Source organism: Parasteatoda tepidariorum, chromosome X2 (genome assembly GCF_043381705.1).
Source record: "Parasteatoda tepidariorum isolate YZ-2023 chromosome X2, CAS_Ptep_4.0, whole genome shotgun sequence".
Taxonomy (NCBI): Eukaryota; Metazoa; Arthropoda; class Arachnida; order Araneae; family Theridiidae; genus Parasteatoda; species Parasteatoda tepidariorum.
Genome location: NC_092215.1, coordinates 14,018,849 through 14,035,098, shown reverse-complemented (window position 1 = coordinate 14,035,098; position 16,250 = coordinate 14,018,849). Strand labels below are relative to the sequence as shown.

Below are 16,250 nucleotides of genomic sequence, written 5' to 3'. Positions count from 1 at the left end.
AAAACTGCTAGCAGTTTTGTGGCTTATAGGTGGTCCTACATGTTATTAGCAGGGTGGTCATAATGTAATGGCTCTTCGATGCATAACTTAATTGAAACTAAACTCATAAATATGATAAAATATTTTTTTAAAATTGAATTTATGAAATTTGAACTTTTTTTAGTTACTTTTAACTATCACGAAAGAATGATACATTTTATGTTTTATAATTTTTCGTAATATTTTTATGGGGTATTTTTTCATTACCTTCACAATTTTGTAATGAAGCAAAATTCACTAAATTGAAATAATAAGATATTCATATGTCATCAAACTCTCTGAAAGGATAATTGAATCAAGTATCTTACCTCTGTTATAATTTTTCATCATGAAAACTCAGATCTAAATCATATTATAATTTGACCTTACAATCGCTTTGCAAAGGCATTGAAGCAGAAAACTATTATTACTCCAAGTTATTCAGTGAGAAAATTGTTCCAAATGATGCTCAGTAAATAGAATCTTGGAAAGTTATTCACCACGACACGTTCATTCACATGGTTTCAGCATAAAGCCACACATTGCCTTGAAGGGAATGTATGGTGAAAAAGGTTTGGTGCTTAGTCATCAATTGACCTGATACTGGTTTACACTTTGTCGAGGAATTTTTTACAGGCATTGTGGCAGCACGGTATTTTCAAGAATATTATTTTTTCCATACCTGTTGGGGATTGTAATGTTGAATATCTTCTTTTTAATATTTCTTTGTATTTTATTTTTTTGCTGTACTAAGAATAATATCATTCGCACCCTTTCTTTCAGCCATACCATTCAGACTATGCATTGCTCAATGATAGAGTTCTCTCCTATCTCTGAAAGTTTGTAACCGCTGTGCTGAATCACATAAATTAAGTCTTTGATACAGCGTCAAATATTTTAAGAAAAGAAAGCGGCAGTTATAATACAACTATAGTAAATATTTCGTGTTTTGAGAAGTCTATTTTTATGAAAAGGTTGGTTGACTCTTTTGCATATTTCATAAGACCTTATCAAATAAAATAAAACATTATAATTTTAAACGAAAAGTAAATTTCAGTGTTTTAATTTTTTATGAATGATGTCTTACCTAGAACTGTATTGTGTTGTTATTCATAGTTCTAAAAAGTAAAAAACAAATCATAAAATCAAAATCACAAAAAAAATCAGAAACTGAAATAAAGAAGTGACAACAAATTAAAATGAATAAACGTATTAAAAAATGCTCAAATATATAGTAAACTGAAGTAAAAAGGAAAAAATCAAATTAATTAAATAACTAAAAAATTCATAAAAATAGTTTCCTTACTAAAAATTGGACATTTGCTCTGCTAAAATATTTCAGTTAGATCTGTAATTTTAATTCTTTTCGGCTCTGAATAGAAAAGTTTGAAACTCTGAATAATGTTTGTTTGCAATTAAATACGAGATGCCTGTTTTCGAATATTTTATATTCCTTCATTACATTCAGACATTACATTGCATACAAAAGAAAAGGAATAATTTTTTGTGTGTTAATTGTGATTCAATATAATCAAAATTACGAAAATAAATTCTGTCATTGAATTTTTATAAAATTCAAATGTAAACATGTACTAGGATTGAATTAATATGTAAGAGGGATAACTTATAGAAGTGAATTCAAAATTTAAAAAAAATTATTTGTTTCAGTAAAGATCCTTAAAAGATATTCTTCCTTTAAATCATGTAAAGTTTGTGAGAATTCATTCTGAATTCAATGATTTTATAACGATTCAAGGATCAAATATGCTAAAATAAGCAAATTTTGATTTGATTCCAAATTCCTTTAAACTGAATTGAAATTTTATGTTATTTGGTTCATGAAGTTAGAATTTCTCTAATAAAATTAAGCCGAATAAAATTGCTAAATTTATATGTCTTCGCGACGAATTATGCCCATGATGAAATTGAATTTACGTCGTGATTAATTGTGCTTTCGACGAATTGTCAGCGAAATGAATTATTCCTACAACGAGTTATCGCTGCTACGAATTGTTCCCGCGACGAATTGTCCTCGTAACGAATTGTGTCCAAGTGTGCTTACGACGCAGTTTTGCTCCTACGAATTGTTGCTGTGCCGAATAGTGCCTACGATAGAATGCTACAGAGATGAATATTGCTCACGATGAATTGTGCACTAAGAAATGACGTGACAATGCTGAGACTTACATAAATATTTTTGACGTTCTATAACATGCCGTTAAATGTAAAGTATGCGCCTTTAATTGCAATCCTAAGGGCACTTTTTTGAAAAGACAGCGAGCGTGCTATGAAAAGTAACTAATGGCATTTTTTCATAACTACGGGACAGATTGAAGCAATTGAACTTAAGTAATAGAAAACAACTAACAGGTGCACAATGCGTTGCCATGACAATGCATCTTCTTATTCAGGCAGATTGATAAAATAATTTCTTGAACACCTAAAAGTGACCGCCATATATCACCTGATTAAGCTATGCGTTAAGCCCAAAAAAGAAAAAGAATAAACGTGGTTTTCATTCTCAGGATAAGAATAATGGAGCTACAAATGCACACTGCTTAAAATTATTACACCAGAAAGGAATGCTAATATGAATGCAGAATGATATTTGTTGGAAAATTAAATTATTATGGAAATAAACTAGGGATTAAGTTTACGGAAAGTAAGGGAGAATAGATCTCAAGAAATCAGTACACAAATTTGCTCACTCTAGTAGTAGTAACAGAATTTATCGCCCTAGACAAAAAGTCAAACAGAGTGTGGCCTTAGTCAATACAGCTTCAAGACTATGCCACAATTCTTCTTCTTTCAAATCCCCATTTCTAGCCTAGCTAGACAAGGTTCATGAGATTGTTCACCTTCAAAAAGTCTAAAACAAGTAAGGGTCTTTCAATAAGGCCTTGCTTTAAAAGACCGAGGCAGTCCAGTAGATGTTCAGGGGATGCCTGGGCCGAAGAGCACTTGGTACAGATGGCAAAGCACTTTACTCCTCCAGAGTACCTCAGTGATTTCAGGTGTCCACAGCGTAGACGTGTGATGGCGGTGTGAGACTGACGGTCTTCGTCAGCTGTCAAACAGCTACCCGGTCTGGTACCCTGGTACCAATTGTGACTGGGTGGAGTGAGCCATGCTGATTTGTTTTTGGCTTTAGCAATGGAGAAGAGCTCTGAGGAGGTAAGAGACACTGGAGGCGCAGTGGCCTCAGCTGCACCTGCCTTGGCAAGACTATCTGCCATTTCATTGCCTGATATATCTACGTGTGAAGGTATCCATTGTACATGAATTCGACAATATTTGGAGAGGTGAAAAAGTTTACAAAGGATGTTCGTGCTAGTATAGTCCCTCACTCTGTGCCAGCTAGCCAAGTGCTGAACAGCGCTTCTACTGTCGGATCCAAATCTCTTTCGGAATTGATAGTGACATTATTGAGGCAAGTCCATCATCGATGGCGATAAGCTCGCTCTTAAAAACGGAACAGTGGTCGGGATTCCTTTTCTGGATCCTAATTTCGCTCATCTGAGTTTTGATGAAGATCCCACTCCCGGTGTGATTGTCTTCGTCCTTGCTTTCCATCCACAATTCAATGAATGTAGTAATTGGTGAGTGAAGACTAGTCAGTCACTTAGTATCAACAACTACAAAGATCAAGGGTGGGTTGATCACGATGACTGTCTGCCATGTGAGGGTAGTAAGGACAATAAGCAGTCATATCAAGCTTAAAAAAATAACTTTAAGTAAAAAAGTAACTAACTACAGAAACTATTTCTGTCTGATGTAGTACTCAGGATAGCAGAAGACTTGGTTGCCTTGCTGGCGATCCATACTGTTTCAAACGGTATCGAACTCTTTGAGCAGAAAGTTATTGATATGAAAATAATTGTGCGTTCCCATTCAGAGCTTGTTGTGTGAATGTGCAACTCTTTGTTGCCAATCTGGAAAAATATCTGACTTCTTGACTGTTAGAATTTATGAAATTTAATGAAATTTAGCCTGACGTATGACATTCCTGATCCCAAAGTTATCTGCTCCAAAGTGAGAAGAAATAATGCAGTAGGACAAACCACATTCTTTTTTCTAAATCCGTGTTAGTAAGCATACAGGTTTTTTAAGCAAGGCAATGCAACAAATTTGTAAGCCGAAAATAGCGTTCAAATGCCAATTGAGTATGGGAAAATTTCTGTTGAATCATTGTTTTTATAAGTATTATAGATGACACCTGCTTTACACGAATGTGCTGAAGATCTAATCGTTTGTGCACCACACCGGGTTTCATTTGCCATGAAAGTTGCAGGTGATACTTGCTTAATACATGACAAATCATAAGTGGCTTATAGGCTTATAGGTGATACATGACATCTTTCTGATATAGCAGTTTTAATGGCCAGTAGTGTAATTTTTCATTGATTCCAAGAAATGATTGGTATTTTGTGTTAGTAAAATCCTACACAAGTGATCTTTTTGAATACTCCTAAAATTTCGTAAATATAACTTGAACTTAGGTGTGTATAAAAATTTTCAAATTCATTCTTTAATTTCTCTTTATTCTGTATTTTGGCATTGATGGTGGTAATATGATTTTGTAGCAATGGAAAGGCTGTTATTTTAAATTACTTAGTTGTATTTTACACATTGTTTTGTGTACTTTTAAGGTATATTAAGGAAAAAAATGTTATTTCATTTTATATCAAAATTAATCTTAAATTAATGGCACTATAAAATTGGAAAAAAGGAAAAGGATTCATAGTGCTTGGAATAAGTATTTACACGTGTACTGAACTGTACCATAGACATTTTAGTATTTCTTATTTTCGGACTAAAATACTATTATTATCGAGAAAATTTTTTACTGTTAAAATTTATTGTTTAAAAACCTGTTTTGATGTTTTTTGAAAAAAAAGAAAAAAGCTCAATAAAGCTGTATAAAGCTCATTTTAAAGTTTTGAAAATTTAAAATAAAATAGACTAATAAAAATTCAGTATTTCATTACGGTCACTCAGAAGTATCAGAGCAAATCAAAAAATATAATGTTTAGAATATAATTGTTTGATTGCAAGTTTCTGGAAAGGAAAGTTAAAAGTCAATGCAGTGAGGAAATTAGCTTCTCTTGATAGGTACTAAGCTGAAATTAAAAACACCTCTTAATTATGCAATATAACAATATAAACAAAGATTTAGTAATTCCCATCATTATTATATATTTTTAAAGGATATTTCAAAACTAAAACATTATTAAATAGTCATAAGGGATTACAACTAAATGTATAAGGGAAAAGATATCAAAATCTGAAAAATCATTATTGAGGTGAATTCCAGTTGAAGTAAATTTAAAAGAACCAATAACTGGTTTTACTGATTATAATTCCATCTTTACCAATATTGCCTTGTTAATGCTTCGCCTGATATTGATAATGTTTGTTTTTTACTCAATTAAGTATTTATTTCCATCCCCAACATCTAGGAATCTTTGATATTAATTTAAATAAATAACATAAATAAATGAATAAAAGCAGTGATTTTTGAGGATAACTACAAGCACTCACGATATTAAGAAAAAACTTCATTTAGTATACCTAAATTGCAACATTAATTTCATTTATATTTTTTTGTTTTTTTTGCTCGATGTTATCTAAAAGATTTTTCAAATACAAGTTCCCAAAATGTTTTTAGCATTGAATGATTTGATCACCCACCCACCTTGAGACTTAAGCCCACCTGTTGCTGCTGCTGATTATTGGGATCACCGGCTTCTTTACCCCACGAACATTTCACTGTTTGACCATTCACTTCCATGTTATGAGTAGCCACAATGGCATGTGTGGCTGCTTCTTTAGTTGCGAATCTGAAAAGAAACAAACATTACTATAACACAGAAATTAAGAAGTGCAACACGATATAAATAATGCAACATACACTACGCGTCAACAATGACTATACAGAATACTAAAATGGAAGCATGGAGGTAGCGGTTTCAAATTTCACCGCAACAACGGATGCATCGATTTATATTTATTTATTCATGCATATTGTTGCTCATACATATGCAGGCTTATTTGCCATTTATAACATCTTCTCCGTTCGGTTTATAACCTCTTGTTACGTTGAAGAACAGATAGTACAAGATAGAAAAGTGTATCAAGATATACGGCAGGATTTGAACCCACAACCCCACGCTGTAACGGATACATCGTTGAAATGTCCAATTTTTTTTTCCAATGGCAGGCACTGAATTTTAATCTTTTGCCTATACTATGCCAGAATTGTTGCTCATTTCGCGTTTCCCAGTGGGCACCTGTGAACCAAAGTCGCGAAGGCGAGCAACATTGCCCACGCCACACTGCCACAAACCCGTTTATAGGATGGGCCACATTAACACATCATACACACAACAGAGGACAGCACAAAGAGAGAGAGAGAAACATCCATGCCCAGAGCGGGATTCGAGCCCGCAGCCTATGGCTTCGCAGTCAGGCACGCTAACCGCTCGGCCACCTGGCCGCCTATGTCCAATTCTAATTTTGAGCTGCCTGTAATTTGCTGCTAAGGAGCTGATTATAAATTTAAGGAACTGCTTTTTAAGGAACTGCATGTGTATGTGTAACAAAAAGTAAATACTTGGAGAAAAGTTGTTTACAATTCTTTTTAATTATTCGTTTTAAAGGTATCTCTCTGTTCGAAATTTCTCTCCTTTTCTCCAAATGCTATATAAAATGGAGGGAGTGACTTTGAATCAAACCGTAACCTGGCATGTGTAACAATAAATAAATTTTGTACAGATAATGCAGCCTCGTGTGCTTTAATGCAAAGAATGGCTTGTCTCATTTTAAATTAAAAAACAGGTAGCACAAAAATGAGAAAGGTAGCATACATATGTTGAACCCACTATCTCTACGCTTCAGAGCGTTTGGTGGAAGGACAATATCCCTTGGCATTTGAGTCTCTAATAATGCGTGGTTGTTCCCCTTGCAATAAATTTTAGGGGACTTGGTTGCCGTACGATATCGCTGAAGAGTAGGTGTAAGGGGATCGATAATCTCGCTATAATATTCGATGTATATTCTTGCTGTATTTCTCAAATTTTTACTGTCTCTTTTGCAAATTAAAAATTGTTTTTAAGTACTTCTTTGTATTTACAATGAAACCCATTTATGAGTGTAAATAAATAAATCAATCCCACATCTCCATAAAAGATTCATAAGACAGGCTTCATTTTTCTGAATTTAGTATCGTAGAAGCACTGGAAAACATTAGTTAGACCCAATTTTCCTTTGTTATAATCAGTTAGGTAGGAACTTTATTTGCGTCGCACTGAAGCTGAACAATAGGCTATTGGCGACGGTCGGAGATACATCCCTGAGGATGATCCAAAGACACGTCATCGCAATTTTGATCCTCTGTGGAAGGGATGGCTCCTCTGCTTCGGTAGCCAGACGATCTTTACGCGAAGTTGAGCACTTTACGGTAGAACAGTTTAAAAGAGGATCGATACCACCCACCCCCGGTCCTTACGTAGGCTCACCCACCAGCTTACTGACCGCAGTCAGTGAGGCTTGACTTCAGTATTCTACTGGGAACCGTGTCTTTACGATTAGTTCACTGCGGGACTTGATATAATTGTGAAATACATTTGGAAAATAAGTAATTAACCATGATTTAACTGTTATGAACCATTTAGATATACCACAAAAGTGTAAACTGATTATTGTTATTCGATTTGGTAAAAGGCTTATCGTGAAACCTTAGAATATGATATAAATATATTTATATATTTCACAATTTATTCATGAATTTTTTTTTAAAAATAAAAATAACAAAGTTTGTTTAAAAAACGAAATATCGTTTTATGAATCATTTCAAGAAAGCAAAATAAAATGATTAATGGGTTTTTCTAATCACGAAACACAATTCTTGAATTATTTATAGTTTAAATTGTTTATTCGATTTTTCTCATTCAGCACGATTTACTTGCAATAAAACTCTCACGCAAGTATCTTATCAACATGCACCCACTTAGTTTCAAATTGCCGTTAAAGGTTTACGTAAAGTTAAAACAGCTTTTATTTTATTTTTTACAAAAGCAATTTTAAAACTTAGGATTTCAAAAAAGGTGTATCAGTTTATACAATAATTAAGCTTGAGCTATTCAATAAATGTAAATTTAACTATTAAAGTAATTTTGAATCAATTGCTTATTTCAATAATCTAAAACCTTTCATGTATAAAAAGAAGCTTTTTAAATATATATTAATTTATTTTTCCTGTTTTATGTTTCTGCATTGATTATTAAAAGGATTTAATTAAATCATTGTATATTAGAAACGTGACATAAATTGATAAAATTTGAAGACCCAACGGAACAGATAAGCAACTATTGAATACATGAAATCATTCAAGTCATATTTTTTTAACTCTTTGATCATTTTTGTTTTTATTTATGATTCAATCTTCTCTGCTAAGATATGTTTAAAAAGAAAATATAAAAAACCCTGCTATAGTGAACACTGCTTATATTGAACTCCCAGATATAGTGAACGAAATGTTCGCTCCCGTGCCTTGCTATACGCGTATAATCTTATTTTGTGTAGATATAGTAAACTAAAAAAGTGAGGAAGTTGGATATGATGAACTTTTTTTCTGTTTTCTTTTCTAATAATTTTAAAATATCTATTTCAAAATAAATACTTATATACTGATTTTTAAAACCATCTATAGAATGGAATGTAGCGATAAGCATTTTACTTGCTTACTTTTATCTCACTTTTCCATCCCTAAACAAAAACCTACCCAGGCAAATGTATGGACAAATTTTTCCCTGCATCGGCTGAAGGTTACTAATTTTTGTGTGCACAAGACGAAAAGTAATCAAAAATAAAACCAAGTTAACACATTTTTTGTTACTACGTATTATTTTTCGGTCTTTTTTGTATTTCATTTTATTGGTCACTTATTTAAATAATGTATAATGAAAAAGAGTTCGGAAGCATTAGTTAAAATTATTTGCGGAACGGATATATAGAACTCCCGGTAATAGTGAAATGAAATTTCGAGCCCTTGAAGGTTTACTAAATAGGGGTTTTACTGTATTAGCCTATTACGTATCATAAAAATAATCATTGGCCCGGTCTTATCCACAACATTTTTTGAAAGTTCAATATTCTAATGGTTGTGAATTAAGTTCAGCCATCAAATGTCCTCTAGCCAATTCATTTGAAAATTTTATGTGTTGGGCAATTTGTATCTAAGCGTCCTGGAAATATCATTAATAATAAAACTAATATTTAATAAATTTCCTATCACTCTGAAAAAAATTCTCAGAGCTTGACCATATCAGATCTGAAAAGGGAAAACCAGTAGGTGGCCTGTTGTGTTTATTGTGTAAAGAGTTTCTTGTGTGGGTTTTGTATCAATTGATATTTAAATATATAGATTACGAAAATTCAGAAATTAATAGAATTAAATAAAATGCCGCTGTTCATTGAGCATATCGTGAGTAAGAATGTAGCAGTGCTGTAGTTCTAGCCATTGTGGTATTGATACAGCATATGAATATTTGTTTAGGACATAAAAATATTTTATGACGTTTTATTTTGTCAAATTAATATACATATGTTAAATATTTGGCAATCAATATCATAACGCTATTTTAATTGTGCATTTTTGTTAAATTAATAATTTTTATTTAAGCATAATCATTGTGATTTAATTACTATCTATTTAATGTAGTTAAGATTGTGTAAACTGAGCTATTTTCGTTTTATATATTAATTCCACAATATTGGGTTTAAATATTTTACGAAATTTATTTTTAAAATAATTATATATTTGAGTATTAATTCTATTTTTGAACTGTTAATACCTATTTGGAATAATTCTTAGTATATTTTTAATTCAGAAAATGTAAAATTTTTTTTATTATTTCACAAATTTTTCCTTGTTTGTTAACCTAATTGTTTCCTTTGATGTTGCGTTTGTATGGTTACCATTTTAAACAAAGTATCTTTTTCTCATGGGAATTACTGTGTGCTCTTTTATATATGAGTATCCTCTCATCACCTGTTTAAAAATACTATAATTTGGCAGTCAGCAGCTCCCCCAGAAATGTTAACACCTCCAATCCGGCACTGATCTTCAGGTGACTTAAATCCTTTTTCGGTAAAAACTGAAAGTTCTAGAACATTCCTGTTTATATTACATCACCTCTTTATCGGACTGAATTTTAGCTCAAGTTTTTACCCCTTTTGATGTCAAATTTGGCTTATTTTTATATTAATCATTAAGCTCTTATTTGGCGCACGCAGCATGTCCTCATCTGGATCTTGCGCCACTAAACCCTACATTCAATTCTTATTTGGCGCACATTTGCTTCCCAGCCAGCCATTTTCGCCAATGAATATCAGCATAAAATGGCAAGCATGCGTGAAGTCATTCTAATTAATTCAATACAATCTGCGGAGAGCCGCGAAGGCTCGGGGGATAGAGTGTTCACACCGAGTTCGAATCCCAGTCGATGCGAATTCCACATCCGGTTTGCACCGACCACAGTGCTGACGTGAAATATCTTCAGTGGTAGATGAATCATGGGTTGGAGTCCCTTTGCCGTCAGGTTAACCGTGGGAGGATCTCGTGGTCTTCCTCTCCATACAACACAAATTCGGATTAGTTCCGTCAAAAAGTCCTACACGAAGGCAAAATTTCTCCCAATACTTGATCCAGGAGTTCCCTTCTCTTCTGAGTAGGGTTCAAAATTGCTAGGTTACGGAGTAGAACCTTAGTAGTTGCAAACCCAAGAATTGGATCGACTGCTCACAACAACAGTTATATATAATAAAATTATAAAATACAATCTACGAGGGTCGGAATAGCCTGGTTAGTAGGGCACTGGGCCCATGTCCAAGAGCTCGTGGGTTCGATCCTCGCCGACAGAAGTCTCCCCATGTAGGAAATGGTGACTGATGCACGTTAAATCTGTCCAGTTGCAGAGTCCTCCATGTTCCCATAACAAATCAATACCTCTGGGGGTACTGATGCAGGAGTTTCCTTGCCTTTTGGATTAGTTCAAAATTACAAGGCTGCGGAGTTGAACATTAGTAGTCGTAAACCCAAAAATTGGTTCAGCTGTTCAACGATGGATATAAAATTACAATCTACGACTGTATATTTAGGGAATTTGTTTCCTATTTTAGATAATCTTATCAAATATTTAAATTAATATTTAGTTAGTTATTTTTAATTTAAATTTAATCTTAATTCTAATTTAGCGTTAATTTAAATATAATTTAGTTCCATGAACTTTTAATTATTAAGTAAATTTTAATGCAGCTCAGATAGGAGGTACTCTATGCATACAAAGCACTCCGTATGTTTGTGTTCAAGTTCACGATGTCATTTTGAATAGAAATCATTCAATTTGTGTTTTCACATTTTTCTTTTCCTCTCTGGGAATGTTTTGGCAACTTATCATTTTCTTTTCAATTTGCTTTGAATATTTATGATGATTTGTGCTTTGAGCGATGAAGTTAAAAAAATAAAATGTTTCATTTAATGTAAAATAATCTTCGTTTTATTTTTTGTTTCATTTAGTGGCTGTTTCGTTTATTGGGTGAATAATGAATTATTTTTTAACTTCAGTATTTGTGTTTTATGGTTTTTCAAATCTAATGTTTTTTTGCCGGACCTTGCGGCGCACGCTTAGTTTCTCCCCTAACCTTTTAACTTTAATTGTTCTAAATGTTTTATATTATATTCTTTCGACCATTTAATCTTTAACTTTTTTAAATTAATTTTTAATCCCTCACCATAGCAGTCTTTTGTTGTCTGAGATTCTGGCGCACTTTCGCCAACATCCAACAACAGAAATTCTCCTGTTTTGTTCTTATTTTTAGCTGCGTGGCTCATCCTTATTAGAAATACCTTAAGTCTATTTTGTAGTGCAATTGAATAAACAGTGTAAGTGCTACACGATATATTTATAGAAAAGTCACTTGACAACTATTCTGCTTCCATTGCTAATGCTATGGATGCTAAATTAGAATTTCCGAAAACTGATAGAACAAAATTTATTTTTTGAAATATGCAGCTTATTAATGTAAGGTTCGCATGAGTATAATTTTATAATGTGACAGAAAAATGTGACATTCGTAGAAAATGAGGCAATAGAATATATATATATATATATATCTTTTGATGTCAAATTTGGCTTNTATATATATATATATATATATGTGTGTAGAATGCTTCGCTTTAAAATATTTTTTGTTATTGATTATCAAAATGTTTTTCATTATATCTTCCCGTCTCTCAATTATATTTCATCCTAAGTATAATTTCTTGACATCTTCTCACCACGATGTCTGCAGACGTGAATACTATTTTGAACGTCTTGAATGTGGTCGTTTAACTGTTGATTCATTTAACTGTCACCGAGTTAAAATCAGATTTGTGTTTAAGAAATCTTTCGCTCAATGGAAATGAAAATGACTTAATATCGCGTATAGTGATTGATAATATTAAAGGAACAGGTAATGGAACTGTAGACAAACTATTCGCATGCAATCGCAAAATGATCACAACATACAATATTCAGAAAAAGCTGCTTGAAACACTCAGAACTATTTTACTTAATAACCGTCGTTGAACAACCGATCCAATTTTTTTGGGTTTATGACTAATTTTCGTTTTGGGTTATGACTAATTCTTAGGTTTGTGACTTAATATTCAATTCCGTAACCTTGCAATTTTGAACCCAATCCAGAAGACAAGAGAACTCCTGGATCAAGCATTGGGAGGGGAGACATTTGCCTTCGTTGAGGACTTTTTAATGTAACTAACCTGCAATTGCATTACATGGAGACGAAAACCTACCACGGTAAGCACGATAGCAAGAAGACTCTAACCCATGATCCGTCTACCACTGAGGATATTTTACGCCAGCACTGTGGTTGGTGCAAGCCGGATGTGGAGTTCGTTACTAGCAGCCATCACTGGGATTGAAACCCAGTTCACCTCATTGGAATGCGAAATTTCCTGAGCCATCAAGGCTTTTCACAGAAGTATGATAATTGGCGATATAATATGTTGATAATGATAATTGGTTTTTATGATATGGTTTATATGATATGGTTTATATGATAATTGGTGATATTAGCGAAAAAAATAGCAGATTACCGTACCTATCCAGAATTCGATTAGTGTCCAATAATTGTCAGAGCTGCCGTACTTGATGCAATTCGAATTTTCAAACAAGAGGAGCAACTGACAACTGAGCTCAAAAATTTTAATTTTTTGTTTATACTTATAAGGACATTTGTGATTTGTAACTTTTTGTGCTTGCTTATGGGTGATTCTTTTTAAACATGACACTTCGAACCAAAAAATTTCTTCAAATTTAAGGTCTTCAAAATAATCTGAAATTTTTTTTGTATACTTCTTTAGTTACATTTATTAATATCTTACAGACAGCAGTGTAGTTTATTGACATTTGCCTGAGAAAAAAAATAAATCAACATAAGCCTTTATGTTAGCTGGACCATAAATTGCTTAAATTAATTCTTTTTATCCACTGTAGAAAGAATCAAAATTTTTTTTGTTGCTGATCTGTACAGAATAAAATTGTGTATAATAATCAATTATTAAATAAATAAATAACTTTGATTGCATCCCACCATATTACAATCATACATGAACTTGGTATTAGGTTAATAGTTGCTTTGCCTCATTACAGTGTTAGCAGTTAAAAATTTTTTTCGGTAACACTTTAATGTCCTGGAATTCATAAGCCAGGAAAATGACAGCCAGGATAATGACAATTTCGCCATTTTATAGCATATAACTTTACTTTAATTTAATATTTTAGCCTGAGACATTTACATTCTGCAGAAAACAACAAGATTTCTTAAAATAACTCAGATAAATCTATGTTATTTTGTGTTATTAATGATTTCAAGAACCCAAGAAAATGACAACACAAAAACCTACTCATCTTGAAAAATTTTTTGAAGTATATTTTGAACCAGAAAATTGGTCTTTATTCATGCAACAAGACATGTTCATATAGGAGGGTATCTAATCAATCTATTAACATACGATATTGATTGCTGGCTCTATCTATTTTGGTTATAAACCACTAAATAAAAGTAGCCAGGAAAATGACAGATTTTCTTGGGACAAACAAATTATTGACAGAAAAAATTATTTAAAACTAAGTTTTTGTAAATAATACCCTCTGCGTATATTCTAGAAATGCTTACGCCGGTTGAGATAAAAAAAATTAGATATTAAAAAATTTATGGGAAGTTTTGAAGCTAGTTATTATTGGAAACATCGTTTGGGACATGCCAGAAAAATGACATTTTGAAGTTTAATAAAATTTTTGAACTATACAAAACAGTCAATGCTAGTGCAAAGTCATTTTAAAATGCTAACGGCAATGCAATTTATTAATTTTTTTAAAATAAGTTCTTTTAGTATTATAGTATTGATCTTGAAGCAAGGGACAGTGAATTGTCCCTTGTTCCAAGAGCAAGGAACAGTGATTTCGTGAGTCTCCGAGAGCAAGGGACAGTGATTTCGTGAGTCTCCGAGAGCAAGGGACAGTGATTTCGTGAGAATCACCCTTATAACAGTCGTAGCGCTATCGGCCATTGTGAAAATCTAGTACTATTACACGGTTTCAATGTATTCCTATTAAGTATACGCTTTTTAAAGATGCTATTTGATATTCGCTGAAGGTTCAAATATAAATATTTGGGGGCTTCTCTGTCGTTAGTTTTTCAAATTGTCAGTCAGCTCCTGTTATATTCAATTTGTCAGTCAGCTCCTGTTATATTGAATTTGTCAGTCAGCTCCTGTTATAATTTTATGTTTTCCAACATCGACTCTCCTTTCTTCGAGGTACGAGCTTTTGTCCGTATTGGGAAATTTTCCTTCACCTAGACCATTTTTTTATTTTCAGTTTTACGCACTTTAACCTTTGAACCATTGGTTTATTGCTTTAAATTTGGTTTTGTACTATCACATTTCTTTAACGATTACGTTCCCCTTAAATTTTCTATATCTATCGTCAACGTCGCATAGTTTGACAATTGAGCCTATTGGGTTACTGTGTTACTTTGTTTTGTACTACTACATTTCTTTAACGATTACATTCCCCTTAACTTTTGTTATTTTCCTTTAGATTCTACTTTCTGACCTTACTTTTGTTTGCTTTGTTATTTACTTTGAAATTGATATTTTATATTTCTCCTATCAATGACAGAAAATATCCAAACTTAATTTTGTACAATTCAATATGCCCTATTATCTTGTTATCCTTTGGAAATGTGTTTGTTTTATCATTCTATACCCAAATAATATTTTAAACTTTTATTTTTAGGTCACAGTTAAAAGATTATCCCCATTATTCCATATATTACTATTTAAAAAAAATGTAATGCTGCCATACAGTTTCTTCCAAGATAATTTTTACTTTTAATTATTGGGGCCTCCGCCCTCGCCAATTGCCGGACCAAATGTTTTTTCCACTTTGATCTAGTTCAATACTCCAGCTTTTATATTTTAATATCCTTTATATTTTACGTTAATTATATTAGAGGTTAAACTTCAAATCTCATCTTATATATTATGTAAGATGAGATGTGAAATTGCTGAGCTTACAAGTTTATTAAGAGGCACATCAAAAGTTTTCATTATGGAATCTAATGCATTTTTAATATAGTCACCGCGAGGTGACTCTTGAAGTGCTACTAAATGAAGTGTCGCCTATATGTTGTCAGTATTAGTTGTTTGTTTATGTTGCGAAATGTCATTGTGGATTTTACTTTTTCTTAGAAAAAAAAATAAATTATTGGTAGATCGTGTTAATCGGTCTGGAGTTGGACGATCACGAAACTGTTTATGTTCGTTCGCGCAGTTTTCGATGAGTCATATCATTCTTAACTTGTACGGAAATTAAATTTGTTAAAACGTTGCACTTAGTCTTTAATATTTGTTAGTATTTTAAAAGACATTTTGAAACACATGCGGAACGATAAAATTTTTTAAAAATGTAATAGCACAAAAATGAAAAGGGAACTCTGGTACATTTATCGAGAGCCACAAGTAATCCTTCAAAGAGCCGCATGTGGCTCGCGAGCCGCTGGTTGCCCCCCTTCTATATAACAATGAAACAGTTCAACTATTCATTGGAATAAAGATGAGGTCATCTTTCTTACAATTACTCTTCAAATGCTATGATTAG

General features: G+C 32.6%; 1 protein-coding gene and 1 long non-coding RNA gene across 8 annotated transcripts in view; one reads left to right on the top strand and one right to left on the bottom strand.

Annotated features, from left to right (window-relative positions):
* LOC107454859 (cytotoxic granule associated RNA binding protein TIA1-like) overlaps positions 1 to 16,250 on the bottom strand; it is a 975,013-nt gene that overhangs the window by 44,772 nt on the left and 913,991 nt on the right. For 5 of the 7 annotated variants that reach the window (XM_071188069.1, XM_016072550.3, XM_071188070.1 and 2 more), the window contains one exon: positions 5,714 to 5,858. In XM_071188069.1, coding sequence (XP_071044170.1) covers positions 5,714 to 5,858 — 145 coding nt within the window. The remainder of the gene's footprint in view (positions 1 to 5,713; positions 5,859 to 16,250) is intronic. The other 2 variants (XM_016073996.3, XM_071188071.1) reach the window with 1 other exon arrangement.
* Positions 1 to 16,250, top strand: part of LOC107457276 (uncharacterized) — a 110,406-nt gene that overhangs the window by 64,356 nt on the left and 29,800 nt on the right. The gene's annotated exons all lie outside the window — the stretch shown is intronic.